General features: G+C 47.4%; 1 protein-coding gene and 1 long non-coding RNA gene across 12 annotated transcripts in view; both read left to right on the top strand.

The window, feature by feature from the left end:
* The window catches only part of Tbc1d14 (TBC1 domain family, member 14), a 95668-nt gene that overhangs the window by 66282 nt on the left and 15786 nt on the right, over window positions 1-13600 (top strand). For all 11 annotated transcript variants that reach the window (XR_376793.2, NM_001113362.1, NM_133910.3 and 8 more), the window contains 5 exons: window positions 611-717; window positions 5871-5951; window positions 7442-7536; window positions 11559-11630; window positions 12284-12412. Coding sequence is in view for 10 of the 11 variants with exons in the window: in NM_001113362.1 (NP_001106833.1) it covers window positions 611-717; window positions 5871-5951; window positions 7442-7536; window positions 11559-11630; window positions 12284-12412 (484 nt within the window). In the remaining variant the exon portion in view is untranslated. The remainder of the gene's footprint in view (window positions 1-610; window positions 718-5870; window positions 5952-7441; window positions 7537-11558; window positions 11631-12283; window positions 12413-13600) is intronic.
* On the top strand, window positions 7543-11479 carry Gm32528. The gene is made up of 2 exons (XR_376887.2): window positions 7543-10209; window positions 10618-11479. It is a non-coding gene; the product is annotated as a predicted gene, 32528 (long non-coding RNA).

Here is a 13600-nt window from a genome sequence, read left to right as displayed (position 1 = left end):
ACTTGTCTTTGATGTCAACCTGCAGTGTCAGTACAAAGTGGCACCCCACAGTGCCTGGCAGCTGTGGCGTCCTCAGTTCTGAGGATCTGCTGTACATCTTGTTTTCTTCCTGCGTGGCCAGTACAGGCAGGGTCATTGTGATCAACACAGTTGTAGCATCCTGTCTACAGTGGTGTGTGGCTGCCCTATGAGGCCTCTTCCAACTACATTTCTGTGGAAGAGAACTGCCTGCACGCCTCCCCTGTGCCCTGCACGCCTCCCCTGTGCCCTGGGCCCCTTACCTGTGCACAGCTCTTTGCAGTCCTGTAGGAGTCCACTCTGTTTCCCCTGTCTGTGTTTTCTGTTCAGAGAATCTTTTCAATTCTTCATGTATGTAAATTCCTACTAATCAATCAGAACCTGGTTCTGGAAGGTCTCTTGGTCCTTCCGTCTGTGGTGTTCCATGCTATGCCTTCAGTACCTGTCGCAGCCGTAGAAGTAGTGTCAATTTCAGTAGAGTCAGGAGGGTAAGCTCCCTGAGGGGAAGGGGAAGTAGGGGTGAGGCTTGTGTGCAGGCGAGCCTTCCTCCATTGAGAACAAACTTAGAAACTCATGCTTCCATTCTGTTCAGGTGGTGCTCTAAGAAGGTTCGAGACTTGTGGTGGCAGGGAATCCCTCCGAGTGTAAGAGGCAAAGTTTGGAGCTTGGCCATTGGCAACGAGTTGAACATCACTCACGGTGAGTGGCTTGTGTGGTTCTAGGCCTTGAGGTTCACCCTGGGTTTCTGGGGTCCCTTCTGTCCCTTTTGCCACATTAGAGCATACAGTAAGCACTGCCATGAAGCTCTGGTGGAAAGGCCAGGGAACTCTGCCTTCTCTGAGAGGTATCTGGGTAGTGGGTTGATGCTGGCTGCTCCAGATTCCTGAGAGGCCAGAGCAGGCTTCCTACAGAGGACAGCAGGCACAGCTCTCAGGCTCAGCGGGGTCGGCAGAATTCTCCTCAGTCAGGCAGGAGAGTGGAGGGTGCTTTGGTGTTTTTTGTTTTTAGCCCTAGAGAGGCCAGGGCTGGTATCTGTCTATGGGGCATAAGCATGTGAAGCAATGGAGGGATGGGGGTGGGGTGGGGTGGGGTGGGGGGACCTGTTCCCAGTGTTTATGGAGTTTATGAGGCTTCTCAAGCACCTAGCTCCATGGTCCAGTGCTTGACCAGCATAAGCTAAGCCCTGGGTTCCATCTCCAGTATTAGAACTTGGAGGGAAAACAAGTGGGCATGGTGGTACACAGTTGCAGTCCCAGCACTTGAGAGGCTGAGGCAAAAGGGTTGTGGTCAAGGTCAGCCTGGGCTACAGGGTGAGACCCTGACTCTAAGACAAAACAAATCCTCAAATTTCTCAAGTGCTTGGCTTTGGTGGCTCTGCCCTACCAGCCTAGATTGACTTACTTATGTATTTGTAGTACCCAGCAGGGCTCTGGGTGTCAGAGATCTAGAAGCACACAGATCAAACACGAAGCCTTAATACAGGGAAGTCCTGTTTCCTCCTGTTGAAAGTAAGCTGTTCTGGCAGGCAGGCGGGCCTCTCCTTCCTCTCATTAAGGTCAAGCTGCTTTTACTGTGGTAGACCCTCCAGTTTAAGGCCGATTGCTTGACCCTGACCCCTCTACTTAGGTTAATGTGTTCATCTTGACAGTGTAGCTTCTGCCATGGCAGTAGCTGTGTTCCGAGCAGTGTCTCCATGCTGAATAGCAGAGCTGTCAGTTAGGTGGTGACTGGCTTCCTTCAAGGAGGATGGCAGGGCAAGGAACCTTCTTCTCCAAACTCCTCTTCTGGCTAAATACTGCTGCCAAGATTTCACTGTAAGATCTTTGTATGAGAAGATGTGTGATGTGTGATGTGTGACTTGAAGTTGATCTGAGTTTCTCAGAGGAAGCAGTGAGACGTGGCTGAGCATGCAAAGACCTGTGTGCTTGAGAGTCTTCTAAACTCCACCAGCAGTCCTGTGGCTAAGGGGATGCAACGTGTAGTGCGGATGTATTTAATATGTACCTCTCACTGACACCTGGGGTTAATTTACTTAAATTAAGACCCATGATGAGCTAGATGATGAGCAGATGGTATGCATCTTGTCCAGGACCTGTACCTTGGTCCTGGCTCACTCTGTATAGCTTATGTCTGTCTGTGAATGCTGCATCCTGTCCTTTGTCCCCACTGGAATGGCCTCACTGCAATGCCATCTGCTCTGTCATTTGTGACCAGCCTAATTTTCTGCATGTGGCAGGCGCCTCTAAGGTGTTTGTTGAGTGAATGAAGGCAGCTTTCTGACCTTACCTTACTGTTTCTCCCAGCCAGTCTGAGACAGTGATTTGGGTCTGCTGGGTACCAAGCACCAGCTGCTGTTCAGTACCTCACGTCTCATTAAACACCAGCTGTGTCGGTCTCAGGCAGCTCTTGGGACCTCATTTTCTTCTTGAAAAAGGTTAGGCATTGTGTTCCATATCTGTGGCCAGTGTGCGTGGGGCCAAGGTTCTCATTCTACTTTTGGCAGGTTTTGAAGTTCGTTCTGACTTGGGAAGACCCAGGGTCCAATAGCACTATTAAGCTTCACTCTTGAGCAGGATTGGTGCTCATGCCTGCATCTTAGCCCTTGAGCTGTGTGTGTGTGTGTGTGTGTGTGTGTTGACAACAACAAAATCCAATAACAAATAAGCAACCCCTTTCCCCAGAAAAGCAAAACATCCAAACCTCACATCTAGGAAAGACAGGCTTATACTTTGAAATTGGGGCTGGGGCCTGGTAGCATTGCTTAGCAGGAAAGGCACATAGCATGCAAACCTAGTGCTCTAAGTTTGATCCTGAAATACATACAAGGGGGGGGGGTGGGGAGAGCTGACTCCAAAGTTGTCTCTGGCCACATGTATGTTGTGGCACATGTGAGTTCTTCCCCCATCACACACTTGTGTATGCACAATAAGTCGAATTTTAAAAAGAGGTTGGGGTTGGGGGTCCTGAGAGAAAAGTGTCACCTTTCTACCACGACTATAAAACTGTGGGGGAGGTTCTGTGAGCTCAGACGTGGACACATTTATAGCCAGTCTCTCCTAACAGGTTCTTCACTTGTGAGGTAGAGCCCTAATGGGCACGTGCTGTTGGAATAGCATTCTCATACACTGTGTGAAGGCTCTCTTTGTATTCTTCTATGCTGATGTCTGTCCAGTAGCTGAGGACCGTCCAGATGTTGGTGGTGTTGTTCTTATGCACCATCACCTGCTGGGCTTTTTTCAGGAATGGAGGGTAGAACTTCCAGGCAGAGATAAGGACTCTGGGAGAAGAATTGAAGAGGCAGGAAGACTCACCAGTGGGATGCAGAGGAGGTCTGATGTGCCTGGAGGCACACCGAGGGTTCCAGAAAGTCCGGCAATAAGCAGGCCCTGTAGTAGTTTTGTGTGCTCCTCTGAGAGTGACAAAAATGTTTTGACCCAAGCCCTAATTTGGATTCTGAGCCTGACTTTTCCAGGAAGTCTTAATAGTCCCATTAGGTTAAGTTGCAGCGAATTCCCAATTGTTCAGCTTTTAAGAAGAAAAAGCTGGGGTTTCCCAAATCGAACATGTGCTTCTAAACCTGCCAGCCAGCCCACCTAGAGATTGAGTGGGCAAAGGTCCCAGAGCATGCTCTCGACCCCAGCCCTGGACACGTCTGTGTTTCTCTTTAGAGTACAACATACTAAAGTGTCATAACTGTGCTGCTTTGCCGTGGCATGTCAGCATAGGTTGCATGCATGTTAGAGCTGTCATAAAGCCAGAACAGGACCATTAGGACAAGTTACACTTAGTACAATTCGTGAAGGCAGCTGTGCTTGCCTCTACCCTGCAGAGTAAAGGATGAAAAAGATAACGTGGCAAGCACACAGAGAAAGGCAGTGATTGGCCAGCAGTCCTCAGTGTATGGGAGCTGGGAATCAGTTAAGCAAGAGGTATAGGGAGTAGAAGTGGCAGCGCTAAGACAAAGCCAGTGCATGGGACATGCGTGCTGTTGAGTGGTGAGCACGGCTTGCAGTGCTCCAGGGGCCCAGTCTGCCGGCCTGCGGAGGCTATTGGGAAGCTGAAGTTACCTGATTATCAGCAACTGCCTGAGGGGCAGGGCTGCTGAAAACAGGCTCTGAATATGGAAGAGATTGGAAAACTATGGTGACAGCAGGAATCTGACAGCAGGAATCGCCATTCTCTGAGAGCTCTGCCTGTTCAGAGCACCAGTTTCTATGCCCCTCCCTCAGCAGCAAGATGAGGAGTCCTGTGCCATCTGGGTAGCAAGCTGCCCGTGCCCTTGTTTGAAGGCAGTGTGCATCTTAGTCCCAGAAATCATAGGTCTGAAAGTTTAAAACTCTGAATATTGAAATCCTGGAAACTGAATTCCAAAAGCAATTCCCGAGGAGAAGAGGTAGAAACCCAAATTCTCTGGAAGGATTGCTCATGCAAAACAGCAGGGTCTAAAATGCCAGTTTTGTGGGTTGCTGGGTTTTTTTTTTTTTTTAGCATTGTCAGCAGTGGTGTTTCTCCAAGCTAATGACATTTAGAAGCTTTTAAGGAACTCAAGTGCATTTATCTGAAGAGGTCAGCAGTTACTAGTTGGGATACTTCTAGAAGCTGGCAACAGTGTTGCAGGCTGCTGGGTGGAACTGCTTCTGCAGCTTCTGCTTCTGCGGTTTGTCAGTGCAGGTGGAGTAGGTGCAGGAAGTACTGTCCTGGGGGCCATGCAGCAAGTGTCCCAGGGACAGTTACCACTGGGTATGGTGAGGCCTAGAAGCACTTGGCTGCTGGATGGGGCCTCTCAGAAGACAGTTATGCTAGGCTCCTGTCTGCAAGCAAAGCAAAGTGAGCTGTCCTTTTGGACATCTGCATCTGTGAACGTTCTTTAAAGTCTAGGCTCTTTGGATGACTGTATGCAGTGGTAACCCATCTCGGTTTTGATTAAAGATTTAGGTATCCTGGCCAGTGTTTAATATGGCCACAGTTAGGAAGCCCAGTACACAGTTATGAACCATAATGATAGCTATTCATATACTTTGCTTTTCAGCATTTTTCTGCGCACGTAGGTCATCTGCTTGTGACTTAGGTGTATAATGTCCTTCATCCACTGTGATGCTTACAGTAGCATTGATGCCTATTTTGTTACACAAAGCAACACATGAAGTATTCTATTGTTTTTATGTTTTTCAAATCTCCCTCTTAAGATGTAAGTAAATTTCTTTCTTTCTTTCTTTCTTTCTTTCTTTCTCTCTCTCTTTCTTTCTTTCTTTTAAGAATTGTATTTTCAGGATTTTAGACCTTAAGGATTTCAGATTAAAGCGTTTTGTTTTGTTTTGTTTTGTTTTGTTTTTGTTTTTTGAGATAGGGTTTCTCTGTATAGCCCTGGCTGTCCTGGAACTCACTTTGTAGACCAGGCTGGCCTCGAACTCAGAAATCCGCCTGCCTCTGCCTCCCAAGTGCTGAAAGCTTTTTTTTCTTTTAGATTATGACTCAAACTTGTTAGAAACCAGATAGACTCTGTCCACCCACCCTTTAGTCCATAGATGAGACCCTGACTGACTGTTCTCTTGAGCCCCCAGGCCATTAGTCTGGATCCTGAGGTAAGCAAGAGACTGGTCATCCGAGAGGCAGTGGGCCGGTCACAGAAGGTCAGAGCAGGATATGAATTAGGTGGCTGTGCAGCAGAGGAAGGCACCAAGCCCCTTGGCAGTGTGCGTGCCTTCCTGTGTAAATGGCTGTCTTTCAGGCTAAGCTGGGGGAATTGTCAGAAGAATGCCTTCCTCTGTTTAGAGAAAGGGATAGTTGTGTGTTCTCTGCTGGTGTCGAGGGACCATGTACAATGTAAGGCTTAACAGGAGCTTTTCTTTCAGAGCTCTTTGACATCTGTCTTGCTCGGGCCAAGGAGCGGTGGCGGTCCCTCAGCACTGGAGGCTCAGAAGTGGAGAATGAAGGTACAGCTCTTCCCTCAATGAGAGGCTACTCATGGCAGTACTCCTCACCGGCTAGTGTGGCCTGGGGCAAAGGGACTGTTAAAAAACAAAAATGGAAAGGAAATAGCTTTTAGAAGAAATCGAAGCCCACAGCTCCTCTTGAGAGGGTTTGCGTCTCCTGCTCACAGCCAGGTGCTTCTAATTCAAGTTGCCTGGTAGCCTGGTTCATTGAGTGTTGGCTTCCAGAGGCCTCGCAGTGATCCACTGACACAGAGCAGTACATCTGTGGCTAGGCAGTGGGACTTGTGCCATTTTGAATATTTGAACATAAGCTGTTCCTATTTTTATTTTACTTTATAAATTGACAACATCGTGTGTGTCTATCATGTACATATTTTGAAACATTTATAGCATGATAAAAATGTAAGTAAAGGCCTCTAAATATGTTTTTAAAAACTCAGGATTATATTTTCAGGACTTTATACTTTAGGGATTTCAATATTTAAGATGAAAGTATAAATGTAGGTAATCTATATTAGACAATACACATTACCTCACATAGATCGCTCTCTTGTTCTGTCTCACCACTTATTTTCCTCATTGTTGACGGTGGTGAGTAATATCAAATCAGATGCTAGGTCACCTTCTGTTCCTGATCTGTGTCCCCACCTGAACCCTTCCTTAGGGTTTGTTAATGGAAACGCGCTTTACCTCTGTTCCTGTGGCCTGTTTCAAGGATACAGTGTATAACTAGCTACAGCCATCATGTTGTGGGATTTCCTCCTATCTGAAAGTTTGTTACCTTTTAGCCAGTATCTCCCTGGTTCCTTCCTGCTTCATCCTCCCCTGCCTGTGGTAAACCTGTTCTGTTTTCTGCTACTTGGAGTTCAACTTTTTTAAACTTCGTGTACAAATGATGTCACACAGTCCTTATCTTTCGATTTGGCACAATGCCCCTCAGCCCATCTGCTGTCCATACCTGCTACCTTTGCGTATCTGTTTCCCTGCAGACAGACAGGTAGCTTGTTGAGTTTCTTGGCTACCATGCATAGTGCAGAAGTGAACACGGACACGCAGTGGTCCTTGTAGATACCACTCGTTTAGTTTAGTGTCCTTTAGTTGCATAGCCAGGAGTGGGATTGCTGGATCATGTATGTTTTGCTTTTAAGATTTTGAGGCAACATATAACATTCTCTTCAGAGGTTGTTTAGGTGAAAGGCTGTCTTTGTTATGATTCCTCACTCTTGGTTCAAATATCAAATTAGATTTTGATTTTTAGATTCTAGAAAATAATATGATGTTCCAGCTCATGCCATGAGGCATTTTGATCCCCAGAGTGAGAGATTCTGCACTTGCCATGCACACCTTATGAAGGTGGGCACTGTAGGCAAGGCGTAATTGATCTGTACTTGGGAAACGCTTCTCTCCATGTCTCATGTTATAAAGCTTCAGGGCCTGGTAATGGCCCATGTCTGTGCTGAGGCACGTAGTGACTTTTGCTTTTTTGACAGATGCTGGGTTTTCAGCAGCAGACAGAGAGGCCAGTCTGGAGCTTATTAAACTGGACATTTCTAGAACATTTCCTAATCTCTGCATTTTCCAGCAAGTAAGTGGTGGGGATTTGTCACGAGTGTGCCTTAAGTTTTATGACTACTGAGCCACATGTATTTGTAGTCATGTTTGAAAGGTTAGGTAGGGTTTGGGGGGGTAATAAGGTGGGAGTCAGGGACAGTGCATCTAGATGCTTACAATGTGTGCTGCTGGCTCTTCCTGAGCACACTTCTGCCTTAAAGGCAGTTGGGTCTATGTAAAGTGTGCATGCCAGAGCTTTGGCAGGCGGGGCAGAGGGCTTATGGGTGGTTGTGGTCCTTGGTGCTTTTGTACTTTTAGGACTGTAAGTAGCTGTGTTCATTTTGTAGGAGCCTTAGTGTGATTTCAGGGACCTGCTGAAAGGAGTCAGGAAGGAGTGCCCTGTAGCCTTGGTGTAGCCAGGATGGGTGACTGAGCAGAGGTGGTGGGGTTTCTGAGATGATGAGCCATGAGGTTTGGGGATGGATTCTTATCTGGATGTTAGTGGATCAAGAAAGGCCTCTCCTCAGCCATTGGGGCACAGATGAGAGGGGGGTTGGACTTAGAGTCCTCTCTCAAGGCCTTGTGTTCTTTTGAGTCAAGAGACGTGTATCCAGAGGTGACCTTTAAGGCCTCTTTCTTGTAAGCTAGGAGTATCACCAGCCTCATAATATTTCTCCATCTTTCCCTTCTCTGTTCTCACTGCTGTATTTGAGAGCCCAGACAGTGTAGGTTGCCACTGCAGCCTCCCTTACCTCTCCTGGCTGCCCTGCCCCCTTCCACTCACCTTGCCTGCTGATCCTGTTGGAATCTCCAGTCCTGCATCGTGGTTCCCAGTTTAACATGCCTTGTACACAGAGGCTCACGAGGGAAGGGTGGTGTAACAAACTGGAATAAGTTGGTTAAGTGGCTACAGAATGAACAGGCTCAGAACATTGAGTTTAGGCAGGCTTGGGTGAATGTTGGGCTGGACAGCCTTGACAGCACAAGAGAGGCACTGTCCCCTTTTGAGGGGTGGAGAATCAGAGTTGATGATCCAGGAGGAAGGGAGCGGTCTTGTCTGTGCATACACTAGGTTTATTTACTGTAGTCTGGCAGAGAGCAGGTGCCAAGCAGAAGTACAACTGGGGCAGAGTGTTGGGACCCTATTCTGTGCAAGAATGAGTGTGGAAGGCACAGTTGTCCCTGCAGCCTCCTTAGAGGGGTTCTCAGTTTAGTGAATGCAGCACTGGTGAGGACTGCTCCTCATCCAGACCAGAGTATGTGGAGGGCAGAGTTCTAGGACTCTGGATTGTGGCTGAGAAGCAGGCAGAGCATGACCTGGCCAGGCATCAGGGACTAGCCAGCTTCCAGGGCAGTGCCAGTCTGAGAACTGTGGGTGCTTGGGGAGGGGCCGGTCAAGAGGAGTCTGTAGGTTCCAGTGACAGGGTTAGTGCTGTCTCGGTGATTCCACAGAGCAGGGACCCCATGTCTAGGTGTGGAAGAGCTTAAGACATTGGCTACCTTGAGCTGCCAGTGAGCATATGGTGTCCCTGTCTGCTTTGCTTACTATCTGCATTCCCTCACTATTTCTTCTGGTCCCTGTGCCTCTGGATTGGATCACGGGAGTAAGATGAGGACCCTGGTGGTTCCTGATAGGGCTTTTATTTTCTCTTGGCTTCCTGTATCTTAGTTCATTTGGAAATGTTCCATTGAGTCTTCAGGGCTCTTGCCGTCAAGGCAAGGGAAAAAGTCTATATAGCTATATAGCTGTTCAGAATTTTGGCCTAGTGCTCAACCCCTGGGAGTACTGCTCGGACTTGGTGGCAGGTGTGGACTCAGCTGGGAGTCGTCTTCAGAATATTCCTTTCTCTCTCTGAAGGATCATCTTTCTCCTCCTAGCTGGCTTCTGTAGACCTCAGCCCATACCTTGCAGCCCACTTCCTGGTCATCTTGGAGGCCTTCTGCTTCCAGAATACTTGGGCCTTCCCATCTCAGTGGGGATTCCTGTAGCTCCAGCTCTGAAGGGGATTAGGCAGTGCTGCTTTATGAAGGGGCTGACTTTGGCCTCACAGATTGGGTTTGAGTACGGTCAGTTGCCTTCTTGCTAGTAGTTTGGCCTCAGGTAAAACATTTAATCTCTCTGCCCCTTAATCTGTTCATCTGTGACTAGGGATGACCTCCACAGCCTGACAGGGTTGTTCATAGTCCTTGACACACCGAGGGAAGCCATCGGTGCTATACTGACTGTTCATTATCCTGGACTATATTTGAAGCTAAATGACAGTGAGGTCCACCAAAGGCTGAAGACTTTTCACTAGACAGCCCAGAACCGGGGCCACGGGAGTCTTTAGGGCGAGCTTGTGGTGCCTGGTCTCTTGCCTGCTGGAGAGAAGCTTCCTACCCTTTCTCATTAGCAGAGGTGAAACTAGAGATCTGAGTCAAGGAAGCAAGTATGCCTCAGAGCAAAACAGGCCCTACTTCCCGGCATGTTCCTGAAGGTCACACTGCTGTGGGCCACACCTCAGTGTCATGGAGCCCTAAGAGCCTATAAAGGCTCTGCAGAGGCTGAGGGCCCAGCTTTGCATTACTGGGGCCTGAGGAGGCTTCTCCTGAAACCTGGTCCCTGAATTATGCTTCTGAAGTGTTGAAGTGGACAGTCCCGCGGTGCTTACATGGGAGCAGCAGATGAGCTCAGAAGAGGGGCCGTGGAAGCTCTGATCCCTTCTGGGTAGGTTGTTCTCTCAAGCTTCCTTTAAGTAAGACTTATTTGGTCAGTGGGCCCCAGAGGTTTTTAGAATCTTGGGAATAGAGAACAGTAAAGTGAAGGCTGGGGGAACCTGAGAGTCTAGCAGAAGTGAGGGCACTCGGGAAAAGAAGCTGGCACCACAATGAGGGGATGGAATGACAAGGTGGAAAATCCTCCAAGGAAAGATGAGGATAATTTCCTCAGTCTCAGATCACATCGAACCTCTCTGTAGTCACTCTAGCCTCAGGTCAGCTTGTGGATCTGCCATCATTGTATTGTCCCTAGCCCTGCATGTGGCCCTTCCCCCACCTCACTGTATTTTCCTTATTTGTGCTTTGAAAGTATCTCTTCTTTGATAAAGCTTTTTTTTTTTTTTTTTTTTTTAAATAGGAGAGAATGTAATAGTGTGTGCTGGGAGTTGTAAATCATGCACTTGCGAGGCTGAGTCAGGATTAATAGGGTTTGGTTATTTTGGGATATACAGTGAGTGAGACCCTATCACCAACAACCAACCAAACCAAACCAAACCAAACTAAATGAAAAGTGATCATCTGGTTCCTGTCATTCCTTTGTAAGCCACCCAGAGGCACCTGTGGAGAGACTACCTAGTCATATGGCAGAAAGCATATTTATTCCTGCATTCTCTGAGGCTGTGTGGTAGGTGATAGGAGCTTCGGTGGGTCCAGCCAGTTCTTTAGAGTGTCTCTGGCACACGAACAACAGTGTGGGGCAGCTCTGGCCTTGTCTCCTTGTTCAATTAAGTGGGGAAAGCTGACAGTTTTGTAATAAATTACAAGAGCAAATGGAGATCTTAGCAGGTTGTGGGGAGGGCGCTGGGAGAGTGCTTGAAATGAAATGTCGTCTACTCGGAGCTAAGACTTAGAACATGCTTTCCAAAGCTGCTGTTCTTCAAAGAGGTGCAGAGGAAACAGTGAGAGGAAGGAAAGCGAGGCACAAGGTTGAGTCTCAACAGCCTTGTCACTTGCTCTGAGGAGTCCTGGCCACCTGACTTACCTACTGAACTTGAAAGGAGCATGACTATAACAGGGGCAAAGGCAGGGTATTTCTCGAGGGTCTTGTGCACAGCTGACCCTTCCGCTTTTGTAGAGCAGCTTCATAGAGAGAATTGCAGACTTCTCCGTTAACAGCAAGTTACTAGCTCATTTATTAATTGCATAATGCATCTAGAGCTGCCAGCATAGTGCTCAGCAGAGTCCCTCGTGCGTGACCAGCAGGGTGACAGTAGCAAAAGTAGCAGCAGTGTTCCTAGACGCAGTTCTGAGACTAACAGTACTCATGCATGTGTTGATCTTGTGTGTCAATCCTTTTAGGGTGGTCCGTATCATGACATGTTGCACAGTATTTTGGGCGCTTATACTTGTTACCGGCCGGATGTGGGTTATGTAAGTGATGTTTTCCAGTTTTGTTTTTTATGATGTTATTATCTATAAAGAAAGTCAAAACATTGCCCATCTTTTATATTGAATGTTATTGTGGCTTTTTGAGGAGTATGAAAAATCTTGAGATGAATAAGTTGGTCCAGTGTCCTTGGACAAGTTGGGCTGATGCAGCTGCTCTGTGGCATGTGTCGCATTTTAACTAGATGTGAAGGTCACTTTTTGCACGTGATTTACCCCTGACATTAGAAGAGGCTTTACCATTAAACATTTTTCTAAAGTGTGCTGCCGCTATTCCTGTGTTTAACAGATGTGTATATGTGCATGGTCTTAAGCCTGCTAAATTCATATGTGTGACCACAGCACCACACCCAGCATGGCACATACCAGAGGGTAATATTTCAGATGTCAAGGCCTATGGTGAGGTTGGTTTAAGGTTTTCCATTAGGAGGGGATAGGGGATGGAGGGGAAGCAGGTGGTAATGGCCGGAGCTGTGGCTCTGTGGAGGGTGGGTCTGGTCTGACGGGTTTATTTAGGTGGTAGAAGGGTAGCTGTGTGGGCCTTTTTAGTGAGAAGGTGTTTGATTTCTCATGACAAGTAAAAGCTGCTTTGACCTTTTGGCCACATTAGTTAACATCACCTTTCTCTCCTTCCTCAGGTTCAGGGCATGTCCTTTATAGCTGCAGTGTTGATCTTGAACCTCGATACTGCAGATGCCTTTATTGCTTTTTCTAATCTTTTGAATAAACCCTGTCAAATGGCGTTTTTCCGAGTGGACCATGGCCTTGTGAGTATGCTCTTTGTATATCCTAGTACCATGTCTTTATGCAGCAAGAACTAGCCAATCATTCTGTCTTTTCAAGGCCTGAAACGCATATTCCCTTTCTAATGGGCTGTTTATAATGAGGGGAGCACTTGAACTTAAGAGTGGAAACCTACGGGCCATCACCTCTCGCATGCACAGATTAATGCATTCTCCTGGAGAGAGTGTCTGAAACACTGTACTCTTTGTGAGGGTGGACGGTGACTTCTGTGCAAGCTAGGGAGATACAACAGCAGCGTTCTCAGCTCTGATGCGTGGAGGGCCGGGGGCTGATTTACACTGCTGCTCACGGTCACAGTGAGATGTGTGCACAGGAGTAAGGTGTGCTCCTGACCATGCTCCCGTACCCCAACGGGGCAGTGCTTTAGTATGCTGTGCAGATAGATGGCCTTTACCATTAGTGGCCTTTAAGAACCTCCCCCACAAACTTCACAGCTGAGTCCTGTGCAGAGTTCAGATGCAGGACAGGCTGAGGAGAGAAGTGGCTTGTCTGAGACATATCTTGTACGTGGGAGAGCTGAGGTTTGAATCCACTTCAGGTCCCAAACCCTGTTCTTTCTGTAAGAAAACTCACTAATCCATCAGCTTTTAAGTTGGCGTTGCTTTGAATTCCTGTTCATTACCACTTGTCGGTCCAGACCCCAAGTCTCTGATGATACATGTCAGCTGGGCACTTCTTCCTCAAATGACCCTTGTTCTCAAGCTGCTGCTCACTCTGGCTGTTAGGGGTGTCCGCTATGGCCCGACTGGAAGATTATTTGGTATTCCATTTCTGTAGCTGAGAGTGGCTTTGGTACAAAGTTCTCACAAGAATTGGTTCTGAGAAAAGTCATAATTGTGAAGAAAGCATTATATAGAGAGATTGTTATTACCTAAGTATTTATAGTTGTAAATATTAGAAGGGTTTAAAATGGGCTAAGGGGAAATGGGTGGTAAGTAAATCTGCCAAGACCCCCAGTGCAGCTGTGTCACACTGCTTTCCCATAAGGAATGGGAAAGACACCTAGGGCTGTAGTCACTCTGTGTCATAGTAGGGAATTAATCTCATAACCACCATCACTTATGGGTAGGACCTTCATGAATTAGCGTTTTTGTCATAGTTTTGTTAAATATTTTGAGGCGAGGTCTTACTGTGTGGCCCAGGCTAGCCTC

The sequence above is a fragment of the Mus musculus genome, chromosome 5 (genome assembly GCF_000001635.26).
Source record: "Mus musculus strain C57BL/6J chromosome 5, GRCm38.p6 C57BL/6J".
Taxonomy (NCBI): Eukaryota; Metazoa; Chordata; class Mammalia; order Rodentia; family Muridae; genus Mus; species Mus musculus.
This window is presented reverse-complemented; position numbering and strand designations above follow the sequence as displayed.